The sequence below is a fragment of the Ovis canadensis genome, chromosome 5, assembly GCF_042477335.2.
Source record: "Ovis canadensis isolate MfBH-ARS-UI-01 breed Bighorn chromosome 5, ARS-UI_OviCan_v2, whole genome shotgun sequence".
Classification (NCBI taxonomy): Eukaryota; Metazoa; Chordata; class Mammalia; order Artiodactyla; family Bovidae; genus Ovis; species Ovis canadensis.
In genome coordinates this window covers 16,978,300-16,994,045 of record NC_091249.1, presented here as the reverse complement: position 1 = coordinate 16,994,045, position 15,746 = coordinate 16,978,300, and the positions used below count along the sequence as shown (strand labels likewise).

Genomic DNA, 15,746 nt, shown 5'->3' with positions numbered 1-15,746 from the left:
CACATTTATCCATCCATGCATGCATGCCAAGTCACTTCAGTGTCCAACTCTTTGCAAAACCATGGACTGTTTTTGGACAGGCTCCTCTGTCCATGGGATTCTCCAGGCAAGAATACTGGAGCGGGTTGCCACTTCATGCTCCAGGAGATCAAACTCGACCCAGGGATCGAACCTGCATTTCTTGTGTTTCCTGCATTGGTAGGAGGATTCTTTACCACTGGTGCCACCTGGGAAGCCCACATTTATCCATAGCTCTGAGCAATGTTGTTTAGCTTTGCCTGCTTTAAAGCTTGATATGTATGTATGTATTGTACTACAGTTACCTTTCCACAGATTGCTTTAAAAAAAAAAAAAAAAAAACTTTTTGGCCAAGCCATATGGTATGGGGGTCTTAGTTCTCCTACCAGGGCTCAAACCCGAGCCACCTGCATTGGAAGCTCAAAGTCTTAACCACTGGACCTCCAGGGAATTCTCACAGCTTGCATTTTAAAAATCCTTGTTGAGATGTGTAGCTTTAGTCATTTTTAGCTGCACTTGATACTTCTTCAATGGCTATACCTTAATCTGTTTTGTTGACAGACTGTAGGTTGTTTCCAGACTTTTTGCTGCTTTTTGAATACTGCTGACCTGAATATTCTTGTACATGCTTCCTTAAATATTTGGGCCTTGTTTGGGAGTTTCTTAGGTGTTTTCGTGTGTGTAGAAATACTGGGTTTAAGAGTATATACTTTTTCAGCTCTACTGGATAGTTGCGGATTGCTGATTAAATTAATTGGTCCTAATTATACTAATAGTTGATACAAGTTCCTTTTACTTGCCAGATAACATGAACTTGCCAAACTTCCTGAGAAATGTTATCTCATTGCGATTTTAATTGGCGCTTCCTTGTTTCCTAGTGGAATTGAACATCTTTTCATATGTTGATTATTTGTGTTCTGTGAAATATTAGTATTCTTCCTCCACTTTTCTGTTACAGTTTATCTTATTTGCTTGTAGGAGATATTCAGGAATCTAATACTTTATCAGTTAATATGTGTGCCAGTCTATGACTATCTTTTCTCTTTCTTTACTGGCTGAAGTTCTTAATCAGTCTTAGTCTTAATGATCTTTATTTTACTGTTTTCTGTGTCCTTTTAAAATGATCCTTTCTACCCTTATATCCATGAGAGAAAGACTTGATCATGTTTTTTCTTGTATTTCAGCTCACCAGGTCCCATTATGTATTTGTTGAATCAAAGCGTAATTGTTTTCTAATAATATTTTCTTTTGTCTTTTTTTTTCCTGTATACTGCTGCTGCTGCTAAGTTGCTTCAGTCTGACTCTGTGCGACCCCGTAGACGGCAGCCCACCAGGCTCCTGTGTCCCTGGGATTCTCTAGGCAAGAACACTGGAGTGGGTTGCCATTTCCTTCTCCAGTGTATGAAAGTGAAAAGTGAAAGGGAAGTTGCTCAGTCGTGTCTGACTCTTAGCAGCCCCATGGACTACAGCCTACCAGGCTCCTCTGTCCATGGGATTTTCCAGGCAAGAGTACTGGAGTGGGGTGCCATTGCCTTCTCCATTTTTTCCTGTATAAATCTTATCAAAGTTTCCCTTTTTCAATAAATTTAATAAAGAAATTTTAAACTTTATTGATACTTTCTATCTTATCTTTATTTCATTAAATTGTGCTCTTCATTAGTTCTTTCCTTTGACTTTTTTGGAGTTTGTTCTTTTTCTTTATTTTCAGTATTAAATTTCATCACAATAATACATTTGGTTTAATGAAATTACAGTGTTTATTATGAAAACTGATGGCCTCTTGTCCCTGTTTATCCCCGTTCTCTCCTCTTTAGAAATAACCATTTTCTCTCCTTTCAGCAGATTATTTGATATGTTTGCTTCCATGTCTTCAAGGAATGTGTTTATATTGCTGCCTATTGACCTCAGTTTTAGGTATTATTCACTGAATTCCTTCTCTAAAAAGTGAGAAGGAGACTCACTTCCCCAGCTGTTCATCTTACTACCTTTTCCATTCCCTGTCCTCCCAGTATAGTGTATTTTTGGTCAGAGAAATAGTCAGTGTTTAAATTCTGAAGCGATATTCACAGCTGACCCATGTAGTAATTCTGACTTTTGCCTTTGCTTTCCTAAGCAGTCTTTCATGGGGTTCATTTAGTTTAATTTAATCTCAGACCTTGCCTCACTGTCTGCATCTCTTCTCAAGAAGTTCAGATCCGCTTTCGTCCTAACAATTCCATTTTCCTGGAAAATTCTCTTTTGAAGCAGTCTGACCTGCTCTGTTCTCGCAGGGCCTTGGCTGTCATCCTCCTACAAACCCCATCTTTCCTGGCCCACATGTCCCACGTCATCCTTTTTCTTGGCTTCTTTCTTCCTTTTGTGGCACATATCTTCCAGTAGCTTCCAAAGAAAGGATGCATGGGAATAAGTCTTTGGTAACCTAGCATCTGTCAATGTCTTTTTTTCTCCCATAACACTGGTAGAATTCAGCATTGGATGTCTTTTTTTCTTCAGAATTCTGAAGACATTGCTCTAGTATTTTCTAGTCCTCAGTCTGATATTGAGAAATCCAAAATCGTTCAGGTTCTTCATCGTTTGTGATCCATTTTTCCTCTCTAAAAGCTTGCGGGATCTCCTCATATACTCCAGTGTTTCTCAGTGATGGACCCTGTTATGGTCCTATGCTTGGATCCATTAAGCACTGGTGAGCCTTCCATCTGAATTTCTGCCTTGTGGATCTAAGACATTTTATTCTAGTGTTTTTTAATTTTCACCTTCAGCTTTCTCTATTTGCTCTTGATGGTATGCCCAATACTTCCTGGACTGGTCTTGTAATTTTAACTTTTTATTAAAATTTCCATCTTTATGGATTTTTTTTGTTCTACTTTTTGACTGGTTTCTTCAGTTTTGACAGGTGTCTTTTTGACAGGTATCTTCCATTTCATCTATCGTGATTTTTAAAATATTTTAATCAGTCTTTCCCTGTCATTTGTCCATTGCCTAAAAATAGTTGTTTCATTTTTTCCCCCTGGTTTTCCAATTGTTTATGGTGGGAATTTTCTGTTGAGGTTTCAAATTCTGCCATCCTTTTTAATTTCCAAGAACTCTTGTGTTATTTGTAAGCTCTTATTCACATTTTACAATTAAAATATTTTACCTCTAAATATAAAAACACTTTCATCTCCCTTTATAGGAACTGTGTTCTCAGATTTTCTCTTTGATTGCTTAAAAACCTCTTTTTAAGAGGTTTTCCTCAGTTGGGAGACAGGAGCTCTCTCGCTCTTCTGAGTTGGGGAAGACCTGGGGGCAATAAAGTCTTCCTAAACTGACCTTGAGCTTCCCTCGTGGCTCAGACAGTAAAGAATCTGCCTCCAATGCAGGAGACCTGGGTTCGATCCCCAGGTCTGGAAGATCTCCTGGAGAAGGGAATGGCAACCTACTCCAGTATTCTTGGCTGGAGAATTCCATGGACAGAGAAGCCTGTTGGGCTATAGTCCACAGGGTCGGAAAGAGCTGGATACGGCTGAAGCACCTAACACACACAAACTGACCAATACTCCGTATTTTACCCGCTGCCACTCTCAGATACACCTGATGGTGAAAGGTCTTGAAACATTTGATGATTTGGAGGAAATTGGGTCAGTTTCTGGTCCCTCTCTGGGTGTGACCTCTTGACTATGTTGTATAGGGTTTGGATCATACTACTCGCATGCCTTGCTTGATACCCTTGAGTTATATATTAATTGTTTAAAACCGTACTTTGTTTTTTTAATTTGGGTCAATGCAGCTATGGGTATTGCTCCTGATTCAGCCCCCATGAAGTGACCTGGGCCCCAGGGAGAACTGACTTGAGGATCCAGTCTTTCCCCATCTCAGTTCATCTCAGTGTGGTAGAGCCAGAGTGTGTTTGACCCCTTGTTGATATACAATTAGATGAGTGTTTTCCTGTAACACAAAACATTAAAAAGCCAATTTTCTCTTATATATAGGTGATAAGTTTTTATGATCACGATCAAGAAAAGGCTTTAATAGACATAGCCGTCTAATAGCTGCTACAAAGGAAAGTTAACAATTGTTTTTATTGAACCAGATTATTGTTATTACTATTTATAAATATTATATTTAAAATAATTATTATTTTGAAAGCTGCTCCCAGATTTTTTAAAGTAGGCTTTTGTTGAAGTAGTTCTAACACAGGAAAATACATAAATTATAAGTATAATTTTTATAATATAAATACTATAAAAAGTATAACCAGCACCTATATCAAGAAATAGAATGTTACTTGAATACCAGAAACCCCCTCCCATCTTCTCTGTTTCTTTTGTCCTAAAGATAATTACTACCCTGACCATAGCTTTGCTTTGCCTGTTTTAAAACGTTTAATAAATGGAATCAAACGTGTACTTTTTTGTATCTGGCTTCTTACCGTCCATGGTGTGTTTGAGATTCATCCATGTTGTCACATGCTGCAGTAGTTGGTTCATTCTCATTGAAGTATGACATTTCACTGTGTAAAGCCACTACCATTTGTACATTCTACTATTGCTACACCTTTGTTTTATTTCTAGCTTGGAGCTCTCAGTAGTGCTGAAACTATTATGAACATTCTTGTGCATCTTTTAGAGAACATACATTATACATTTCTCTTGAGCATATAGCTAGGGGTACTAAGTTCATGGGTATGCAAGTTTAATGTACTTAAACCAAATAGTTTAAGTGGTTATACCAGTTTATACTCTAGCCAGCAGGATATGAGGGCCGTATCCTCTTATGTACTTAGTATCGTCATTAAATATTTTCACCCTTCTAGAAGATGTATGGAGTGTCTCATTGTATCTCAACTTATGACTGAAGCTGATCATCTTTTAGCTTTTTTATTAATCATTTAATATTCTTTTTTGTAAAATTTGTATAAGTCTTTCCCCTATTTTCTATTTAGTTGGCTGATCTTTCCTCATTGATATATTGTAGGGTTGCATATTTGGGGTTTGCTCCTTTGTCATATAGGCATATTGTAAATATTAGTTCACATCTGAAATAATGGTGTTACTTGATAAACCGAAGTTCTAAATTTTTAGGATAATCCAATTAATCAGGGTATTCTCCCCTTATAGTTAATGTGTTTTGTGTTCTACTAAAGACATTCAAAGTCTTGGAGATCTTCTGTGTTTTCCTCTATGGAAGATTTATTTTCCTTATTTTCCATATAGGCTTTCAGTTGACCCAGGATCATTTACTGAAAAGACTATCTTTCTCCCCGTTGTATGCAGTGTGCCTACCTTTGTTGTACATATAGGGACTACATGTGCATAGGTCTGATTCTGGGCCTATAATCTGTCCCATTGGCCTGTTTCTATACAGACTGGACTTCCTTAAATGATTAGAAGAATTCACTAGTAAGCCATCTGCTTGGAAATTTCTTTATGAGAGTGGTTTTTTTTTTTTTCCATTTTTATTTGTTTTGTGTTTGACTGCGCTGGGTTTTCACTGCTATACGTGGGCTTTCTCTAGTTGTGGCCTGTGAGGACTGCTCTTCATCGTGGTGCATGGGCTTCTCATTGTGGTGGCCTCTCTTGTGGCCCTTCGGCTCTAGAGCACAGGCTGAGCAGCTGTGGTACGTGGGCTTAGTTGCTTGAAGGCGTATGGGATTTTCTGGGACCAAGATCAAACCTGTGTACCCTCCATTGGCTGGAGGATTGTTAACCACTGGACTCCCAGGAAAGCCCCTGTGAGAAGGTTTTAAACTGAAGATTCAATTTATTTATTAGATATAGGACCATTCAGATTTTCTGGTTTTGTGTGTGTGTGTGTGTGTGTCTGTTTTGGTATACTATACATTCCTAGAACTTAGTCTTTTAATTTATTGGCATAAAGTTTCCTCATTATGTTATTATCTTATAAATCTCTTTAGAATCTGTTTTGATGTTACTTTTATCATTACTTTGTTAAATTTATTTGTTTTTAATTGGAGGGTAATAAATAAAATCTAATTGGAGCTTTACATTGATGTGTGGGTTTCTGCCATATATCAGCATGAATCAGCTGTAGGCATACATATGTCCCCTCCCTCTTGAGCTTCTTTCCTACCTCCCACCTCATCCCACCCTTCTAGGTTGTCACAGAACACCTGGTTGAGCCCCCTTCTTCATACAGCAAATTCCCACCAGCTATCTGTTTTACATATGGGAATGTTTATGTTTTAATGCTGCTCTCTCAGTTTGTCCCACCCCCTCCTCCCACACTGTGTCCACAAGTCTGTTCTCTCTGTCTGTGTCTCTATTGCTATATCATTCTTGATACTGGTAATATGTGCCTTCTTTCTTTCTCTGTTAGTCTTGATAGAGGTCTGTCGATTTTTAATTAAGTTATTGATTTCTGTTACTTTTGTTATTTGTTTCTCTTTTGTATTTAATATTCTATTTTTCTGATTTCTTGAGATTGATAATTGATATAGACAGATAAACATTTCTTTCTAACCATGCTGTAGCTGCATTTTGTTATGTTTCATGTTTCTGTTACCATTTAGTTTACAATATTTTCAAGTTTTGTTGTGATTTCCTCTTTTTTTAATCAGTTATTTTAAAATGTATGGACTAGTTTTAAAATATCTGGGGATTTTCTAACTACCTTTTTGGTATTTTGCTATTTATTTCTGGTGTAATTCTACTGAGTTCAGAGTACACATTCTGAATGATCTGTGTCCTGTGAAATGTGTTTATTCTACTTTGGTGGTGGTGGTTTAATCACTTAAGTTGTGTCTGACTCCTGCGAGCCCATGGACTGTATGTAGCCCACTAGGCTCCTCTGTCCATGGGATTTCCCGGGCAAGAATACTGGAGTGGGTTGCCATTTCCTTCTCTATTTTGGTTAATGTTATGTATGGACTTAAATATATATATTCTGTCATTGCTGGGTATGGTTCCAAATATTCAGTGTATCATTTAGGTCAAGTTTATCTTATGGCTCAGATCACCCCTCTTCTTAATGGTTTGATTTCCGAGTTTTTGAGAATGGTGTGCAAATATATCTATCATTGTTAAGATTTCCTTTTTCCTTTTATTGTCCCAGTTTTTACTTTATACATTTTGAAGTTATGTTACATGAAAGTATAGATTTGTTATATATTCCTAGATACTTGAACAAACCTTTAGTCAATATGAACAATTTAAAAGTCTGTTTTCTCTAATTAAATGAGATTTGTCTGATAGTAGTATAGGTACACCACCTTTCTTGTGGTTAGTGCTTGCTTGGTACATCCTTTTCTATTTCTTTTTATTTCTGGGTCTATATCTCTGGTAATACTCTCATGAGTGGCTTATAGTTGGATTTATTTTTTTAAATACAGTCTCACAACCTTAGTTTTTAATAGGATAATTTAGACCAGTTGCTAATATATATATAGTATTGGCTGTCTGCTGTTTTATTTATTTTCAATTTTGCTCACTTGCTTTAAATCTCTTTTTTGTCTTCTATTTTGCCTTCTCTTGAATCAACTATTTTTATTGTTCTATATTCCCCCATAAGAGCTTGCATCTTCTTTAACTGTCTTTTATTGCTAAGTCTAGTAAATAAAACCAGCTTATTACTATCCAAAATAAGTAATTCCCAGGCAATGCTAATAACTTGAAATAATTCTATTTTCTTTCATCTTTTGTGTTAACTTTTCTTATGTATTTTAATTATGTACATATGTTCAACCTCTCAAGACACTGCTAGTATTATTTTGTGCAATAATATTTTTTAAGTGATTTTGTTTGTTTATTTTTATTTTGACTGTGCTGGCTCTTCCTTGTTGCATATGCTTTTCTCTAGTTGCAGGGAGTGGAGGCTATTCTTTAGCTGTCCTCTTCTGGGCTTCCCTGGTGGCTCAGACGGTAGAGAATCTGCCTGCAATGAGGGAGACCTGGGTTCGATCCCTGGGTTGGGAAGATCCCCTGGAGGAGGGCACGGTAACTCACTCCAGTATTCTTGCCTGGAGAATCCCCATGGACAGAGGAGCCTGGCGGGCTGCAGTCCACGGGGTCACAAAGAGTCAGACACGACTGAGCGACTGAGCACGGCACACATTCGTCTCTTCTGCTATGTCCCATAATATACTCAATCCATCTACTGAGTTCTTTATTTCATTTATTATATTCTTCAGTTCTAGAATTTTCACTTGATTCTTTGGTTCCAGTTCTCTGTTAAAATTCTCATTCGTATCTGTTTTATTTAACATAATATTCACACTTATATTTAAACCCCATGTCTGATAACTTTGGTATCTGAGTTCTGAGGATCTCTTGTCTATTATTTGCTTTTTATCTTGATTCAATGATTTCATAGTACTCCTGGTACTTTAAGACTGAATCCTAGACGTTATGTATGAAGGAGTGAGTAGGCTCTGGATGATGTTATTTTCTCTCCAGAGAAAGCTTGCCTTCCCTCTGGTAGACAGCTGGAGTGAAAGCAAACCTTCCTAATCCATCCAGGGACTCTTTAGCTGGAGACTGGGTTGAATGTTCATGAAGCCTTTGCTAACTGAGTTGTAGCCCTCCAGGAGTGCCAGCTGAAAGTTTTATATGTTTACTGTGATCACCACTCACCCCACCCCGAGGAGGTCCTGAACTCCAATATTTGGCTCAACGGTACTATAAGACTATAGAGAATTCTGAATTTCTACTTAGCTTAGTTTCTTGCCTTGAGAAACTTAAGAATTCATCAAATTCTGTGAGGAAAAAAACTGGATCACCTCTCTGCATTTTTCTTCTCTCTCAAATGTTAGACTATCAAGTTGGCCTCAAGTGATATCTGATGACTTTAGACAGATTCTTTTTTCAGTGCAGATTTTTTTCAGTAATTTTTTGCAATAATATTGGTCTGCCACAGGGCCACTCTATCAGGTCCAGAAGCATAATTCAGTTCTTAAGATTTGGGGATTTGGCAAAACAGGTGTTTAAACATTCTTTTCTTTGAGTGAAGATATGTTATTCTAAGCTCACAAGGATTTTAGCCTTGAAGTACACCTGTTTAACTTTCTTTTCCAGATAAGTACAAGGAGATGATGATGATGATAATGATTATAGCTCTTTATAGATTTTCTGGAGGGAGTAAGAGAAAAAAGTTTTGAGGGAGGCTTGTTTTTGATAGGCTTTCCCAGGAATCTTTGCATCATCTATGTTAACATCAAGTGCTTACCATTGCATTTCTTGGTACAAAGTGTTAAATAGACAAACTAAAAGACGTTCACAAATATGTACCAGAAATTAATGTTCATTCAAATTCTGCTTGTTAATATCAGGCTACCATGAGACCAAGTGAGAATGTTGTTGAGTAAGTGTGGAGTTTGTTTGTGGGGAGAGGAATCATCTCATCAGACAACTCATGAGACCATGGCCCATATCCCGGTAGCAGAGTCCCATTTCTAATGACCAGTGTAGTGCTTTCCCCAAATTCAGGGTCTTGCCTCCAAGACATACTGGATGTATCCTGGCAGATGTTCTGCTTTGTTCCAGATTTTCTGTGCTGACATATATATCATCATGGTACATTTTCCTCATATCAATGTCACATTCATATAGGTTTGAAGACATTGCTTCCTTACCAGTAGCGTGCATGTGTGTGAAGTCACTTCAGTTTGTGTCCGACTCTTTGCAACCCTATGGACTGCAGCTCACCAGGCTACTCTGTCCATGGGATTCCCCAGGCAAGAATACTGGAGGGGGTTGCCATTTCCTCCTCAAGGGAGTCTTCCCGACCCAGGGATCAAACTGGTGTCACTTCTGTCTCCTGCATTGGCAGTCAGGTTCTTTACCACTAGTGCCACCTGGGAAGCCCTTAGCACAGCAGAAAGTCCTAACTTTATTAGTAGATATCAGTGTTTCACAGCCTAACTTTTTGTTTTCCATCTGAATGCTGAAATGAGTTTACAGAACATAAATGCTGATTTTAGTAGTTATTCTGAAAGCTGAACTTTTTTTCTACCAGGTGTTGACCTCTAGTTGCAGTGGTTTCTTAAGGCCACATCTAGGTTATTTTAAAGCCCATATCACTAAAATAGATAAGATACATGTTTTTTTTTTTTTTTTTCCTTATCTGTTAGCATATTGCTGTCTGTATAGGTTTTTTGAGACTTTAAAATTCAGGTAACTTATCTGTAATCACAAAGAAAATAAATATTTTACTCAGGCCTATGATTTGTGAATGCCATCTCCACATTTTCCTGCTTCATACACAGTATATTTGATCAACCCAGTCCTGCCATGTCTTCTATCCACCTTTTCTCCCCTTTTTCTATATTCATTTCAAGAAGTCTTCAAAATTGCAACTTCTTTGTTAGCATTATAAACAAGGTCATGTACTTATCCCAACTAGATGTTTTACTATGATAAAACAGACATGTTTATTTTTAATGTCTTTCAGACTGGGTGATTACACCTATGAATAAGAAATCTATTCTCAAGACAGATATTCCTGAAGGAGAATTGGGTCAGTGGATGATAAAGGAAAGATTCACTAGAGATAGTTGCTGGAAATATGATAGCCTGTTGGAATGGCAGCATGGAGGCCAGGAGATAAACTTGAAGCAAGTGGTGCTTGCTCATGAGAAAACTTCATCTGTGGTTGGTGACCAGAAATGTGATGAATCTGGAAAACATGGCACCATGAACTCATCTTTTGTTCAGAGTCAGGGATTTCAGTCTAGCAAAAAAGCCTTTGAATGTATTGAGTGTGGAAAAGTCTTCACTAAGAGTTCAACCCTCAATAAACATCAGAAGATTCATAGTGAAAAACTTAATGCAAATCAGAAAATTGTTATTAAAGAGAAGCGATATGAATGTAGAGAATGTGGGAAGGCCTTTCACCAGAGCACACACCTCATCCATCACCAAAGAATTCACACTGGTGAGAAGCCATATGAATGTAAGGAATGTGGCAAGGCCTTCTCAGTGAGCTCCTCACTTACTTATCATCAGAAAATTCATACTGGAGAGAAACCTTTTGAATGCAACTTATGTGGAAAAGCTTTTATCCGAAACATACACCTTGCCCACCATCACAGAATACATACTGGAGAGAAACCTTTTAAATGTAATATATGTGACAAAGCCTTTGTGTGTAGGGCACATCTTACCAAACACCAGAATATTCATAGTGGAGAGAAACCCTATAAATGTAATGAATGTGGGAAAGCCTTCAATCAGAGTACAAGTTTTCTTCAGCATCAGAGAATTCACACTGGAGAGAAGCCTTTTGAATGTAATGAATGTGGAAAGGCCTTCAGGGTGAACTCTTCCCTTACTGAACATCAAAGGATTCATACCGGAGAGAAACCTTATAAATGTAATGAATGTGGGAAAGCGTTCAGGGATAATTCATCCTTTGCCCGACATCGGAAAATTCATACTGGGGAGAAACCTTACAGATGTGGTTTGTGTGAGAAAGCCTTCAGGGACCAATCAGCCCTAGCCCAACATCAGAGAATTCATACAGGGGAGAAGCCTTATACATGTAATATATGTGAGAAAGCCTTCAGCGACCATTCAGCCCTCACTCAGCATAAGAGAATTCATACCAGAGAAAAACCTTACAAATGTAAAATCTGTGGGAAAGCCTTTATCCGAAGTACACACCTGACTCAACATCAGAGGATTCACACAGGAGAGAAACCCTATAAATGTAATAAATGTGGGAAAGCTTTTAACCAGACTGCAAACCTCATTCAGCATCAGAGACATCATATAGGAGAAAAGTGACATGGAAGAGCCTTGAGACTGAGTGTATTAATTATTGAATGCAGGAGAATAACCATGAAAGCTTACTTGAAGATAGTCATTTTGTTTTTACTGAGAATCAAGGTTCACACTAGTATGGGTTTGAGACCTTAAGAATGGCAAACACTCTTCATACTTCAGGAAGTATCGTGGTTGAATAGCAGTGATATTTAATTAGTCTGAATTACCAAGTATCAGAAGCAGAATGGACCTTCATTAACAACAGAATAATTTCTATGGTGAACTAATGTTCACCATTAAGAGAAATTATAAAGTTGTAAAAATTAAGGTTTAGAAGCAAAGGAACAAAAAAGAAAGTGGTCTATAAGCATTTTACTTTACTTGTAGGAGGCTTTCTACCTTTAATGGAACCCTTTGTTTTCTTCACCCCCTACAACTGACACCAGTGTAAAGAAAGTGCAATTATCTATGCGTTGGCCCGGGAGTTAAATTATGCTTCCTGCCTTCTGCTTCAAACCACCTTTTGTCAGATTTCCCGGCTCATATGTCCACTGGCTTCTTACTTGTATTCTTCTCCTGGGATAATTCATTTGAACAGTGTGTCCTTATTTGATTTAGCAACTCCTAATTGGTAGCATCACGTCGATTACTACCACCCAGTTTGCTCTTGAGGACCTGTGACTTGACCTCATACACAGCTCTTATGATTCTGGATATTGCGCTAAACCCAGCCTTCAGAACATGGGACCCCTGTCTGGAAGGCAGAGGTTGATCTAAATTCCTGAGCTACCCAGTTCCTCTGGGCTTCAGCTTGACTCTCACCCTTGGATAATCCCTAAATTAGGAACACAGTCTGTGCAGACATTTTCTTCCAATTGTTCTGCATTGTAGTACTCTACACATGGCAGTCAGGGGCATGCTCAACTTTGGGTGTGATGATTCTAAAACCTAGAGGTGTTCTGGGCCGACTCTGCTTCTGTGACTTGCCATTTCATGATGTGCAACTGATGAGGTTAGAGTTTCAGGCGGGTTGTCAGAGTTCTCTTAACCACCCTTTCCTTTGGCTGGGCAGTCCTCTGTATCCACTGCATTAGAGTATATTTGTTGCTCCCAGAATATTGAACTGCTGGATCCTGGTCCTTGCCTTCCTGTTGTCCACTTTTCTGAAGGTATCAACTCTGTGTTCACAGAAGATGGAGAGAGCTTTGAATTTCTGATTTTGCACTTAAAAGTTGCCATTTCCTCTCCGCCACCTGGGTATTCTACCATTTAAAGATTAGCCCATTCTGACAGTACTGAGCAGCGTGCTGAGTAATTCCATGGAGTGATCCGCAGCACTGTGACGTTCTCTGGCAGGGGCCGCTCCCAGAAGTCGGAGTGATACTCTAGTCCTGCAGGTGCAGTTCCCTTACTATCTTTAATTCTTTAGTGCTGTCAGTAGAAATCACAGATAAAATAACATCCATGTGCCTTCAAACACAGCCCCTCATGGCATCTCCCCTTCCCCATCACAAAGAATGGGGAGCCCACACTACTGCAGGCTGGAGCATGCGACAAGGCATGGAGGTGGAAGAGCATGTCAGCTGTCATCTGGGAAGCTGTGGGGCAGGTTCCTGGTCTGTGAAAGTGCTCTCCATCAAGTTGGGTGACCTGCCAGCCCCCATGAAAGCTGTACCTTAGCTCCAAGTTACAGGAGAGGATATTCTTTGTGATGGTGGAGTCGGGACTTCAGGTTGAACATAGACTTGGAAGCTTCCAGTAGCTTTAAAGCCCCAAATTCTCTAAATTCAGCCACCACCTAATAAAGGCCGCCTACCTGGGTTGCTATCTCCTGTTAGGTGATCAACAACTAATCCTTTCTCCCCGGATGAGCTGCAGGTGGAGCAGAACTTCAAGAGGTTGCGTGGAATCCACCGTGCCCTGGGCCCATACATGTTCGTCGGTAGCTTCTCATGGCTGGCAAGCCCCAGATCCAACAATAAACTTGGAAAACTGCTCACAGCTGCAGAGATCTGCTTTCAGTCCTATCCCTGTGTCCCGCTGGTCCTGTTACCTCCTTACCTTGAATCCCTCACAAGAAACACATTTCTCAGCTGAGTTCTTCCTTTTGCTTTTAATAAGAGCTGTTGCCCCTTGGTGTTTGCTTGCCTTTGGGCTAAGGCTCCTGCTGCCACTCATTCCAGTGACAGCTGCAGCAGCTGTCCTCCCAGCATTAGTGCAGTCTGATGGCCCTCCACCCAATGACAGTCCATTTTCCCTGAGACTGCTCCTGTTAGGCTTGGGTCTTCATGAAATTAGACCTCTGAGATGACTAGTCACTCCCTTGTCTGGGGAGGCAAAAATAAATGGCCTGTTAGAAATGCCTGAGCTGACTTGGATGTATTTATGATTCATCTGACCTGACTATTAGCAGTGACTTTATTCTGCCATGTTATTAACACCTTATGTATGACCTTCTCAGCTAAGGGAGCCGAAAGTTGCCTGGGTGCTATTTTGTGCTTTTTAAATCTGAAGTAGTCTGACTGCACGCCAGCAGTCTGACCTTTGGCTTAACCCCAAAAGTGCATTTTTGAGAACTCTGACTTGGAGTCCCTCAGCCACCTTCGCTTCTGCCAGGCAGTCTGCATGGCGTTAGAAGAGTTAAGCAATTACTGACAGGGGCTTTTCTTTACCCAGGCCTCCGAGATGGAGCAGTTCATTCTGCAACTCGATCTTCTAGCTTTGCTGATAGACACTGAGACAGAAGATGAGGGTCACTGGGACCCTTCATGCTCAGCACATCCAGCCCACCCCTCACTACCCCCTGGTGGCACAAACACTTCCCAGCACACCAACGTCTATACCATCTCAAAATAATGAGTCTGAACATGTGGCAGAGGAAGTGCTGAGCCAGTGTACCCATCCCATTCACCTGGACTCTAGGAAAAGGACACAGAAGCAGACCTAGAACCCATCTCCCATACCAGTGCTTTCCTAGTGCTTTGGAATTGCCCAGTGATTTTTGGAATTGCCCTTAGAAGTACCAATTCTGCTCTGGCTGGGGAAGTGTTTGAGTAGAGAATTAGCTTGTAGACTTTTTGTTATATTCTTCAATGTCTCCAGGCTCCCATGAATAGCTACTGAAAGTGCCAGCTCCTGAGGGAAAAACAATTTCTCCAAGTTTCCCCACTCAAATTCTCTCATCAGGACTTCCTCATCGCCAGCTGATGCATTTTTTACCTGTGTTCTCCCTGGTAAGTTTGCCTAGCTAGAGAGCAGCACCTCATCAAGATGATGCCTTTCTCCATATTCAGTGACTGCGCTTAAAATGGCACCTTGACCAGCAGCAGACCAGGGCTTCCAGCCTCAGAGTCTTGGAACAAATAGCTCTAAACTGCATGCATGCCTTTGGTTGAGAAAATAACCATGTTTAGTTCCCTACATGTGAATGTAATCTAAGACTGCACAGCCTGTAGCTGTCTGAATTCTTTTCCCTTCCTTACCCTCTTTGTACTTTGCTCTACCCGCCCGTGCTGGATTAGCCACCAGGACAATCTGGAAATAACCACTCCTACCGGCTTTATGCTGCAGTGGGAAGGTCCCCACCTCAACTCCTGATAAATATATTTTGGATCCTATTTTTACTTTCGATATTTTTATATCAATTTGTGAAGGGAAGAAAAATACAAGGCTCTACTATTTCCATCACTCAAAGGCATCTCCATTGTACTCATGATGGCTCTCTGCCCATGTCGGGGTTTGGTTGTGTGGACATGTCCCTCCTCATTCTTTGTCTTACCCTGTACACCACACATCACTATCCTCAGGAAAAAAAAAAAGTTTCCATAAGAATTACCAATCAGTGTGTCTTTCTGAAAATAAGTGAGAAAAGTATTCAGTGTTTAAGATGTGCAAGCTGCCAGGTGATCTAATTAGATATCACTAAGAGTGGGTGTCGGAGAAGGCAACGGCAACGCACTCCAGTACTCTTGCCTGGAAAGTCCCATGGACAGAGGAGCCTGGTGGGCTGCAGTCCATGGGGTCGCAAAGAGT

The 15,746-nt window shown here is 39.8% G+C and overlaps 1 protein-coding gene across 37 annotated transcripts in view; it reads left to right on the top strand.

The window, feature by feature from the left end:
• The window catches only part of ZNF454 (zinc finger protein 454), a 48,331-nt gene extending 34,253 nt beyond the window's left edge, over window positions 1–14,078 (top strand). For 28 of the 37 annotated variants that reach the window (XM_069590480.1, XM_069590504.1, XM_069590483.1 and 25 more), the window contains one exon: window positions 10,402–14,078. In XM_069590480.1, coding sequence (XP_069446581.1) covers window positions 10,402–11,735 — 1,334 coding nt within the window. In that variant the 3' untranslated portion in view covers window positions 11,736–14,078. Of the gene's footprint in view, window positions 1–1,305; window positions 1,629–10,401 lie in introns of those variants that run through there. The other 9 variants (XM_069590510.1, XM_069590512.1, XM_069590511.1 and 6 more) reach the window with 1 other exon arrangement.
• Window positions 14,079–15,746: the final 1,668 nt, after the last annotated feature.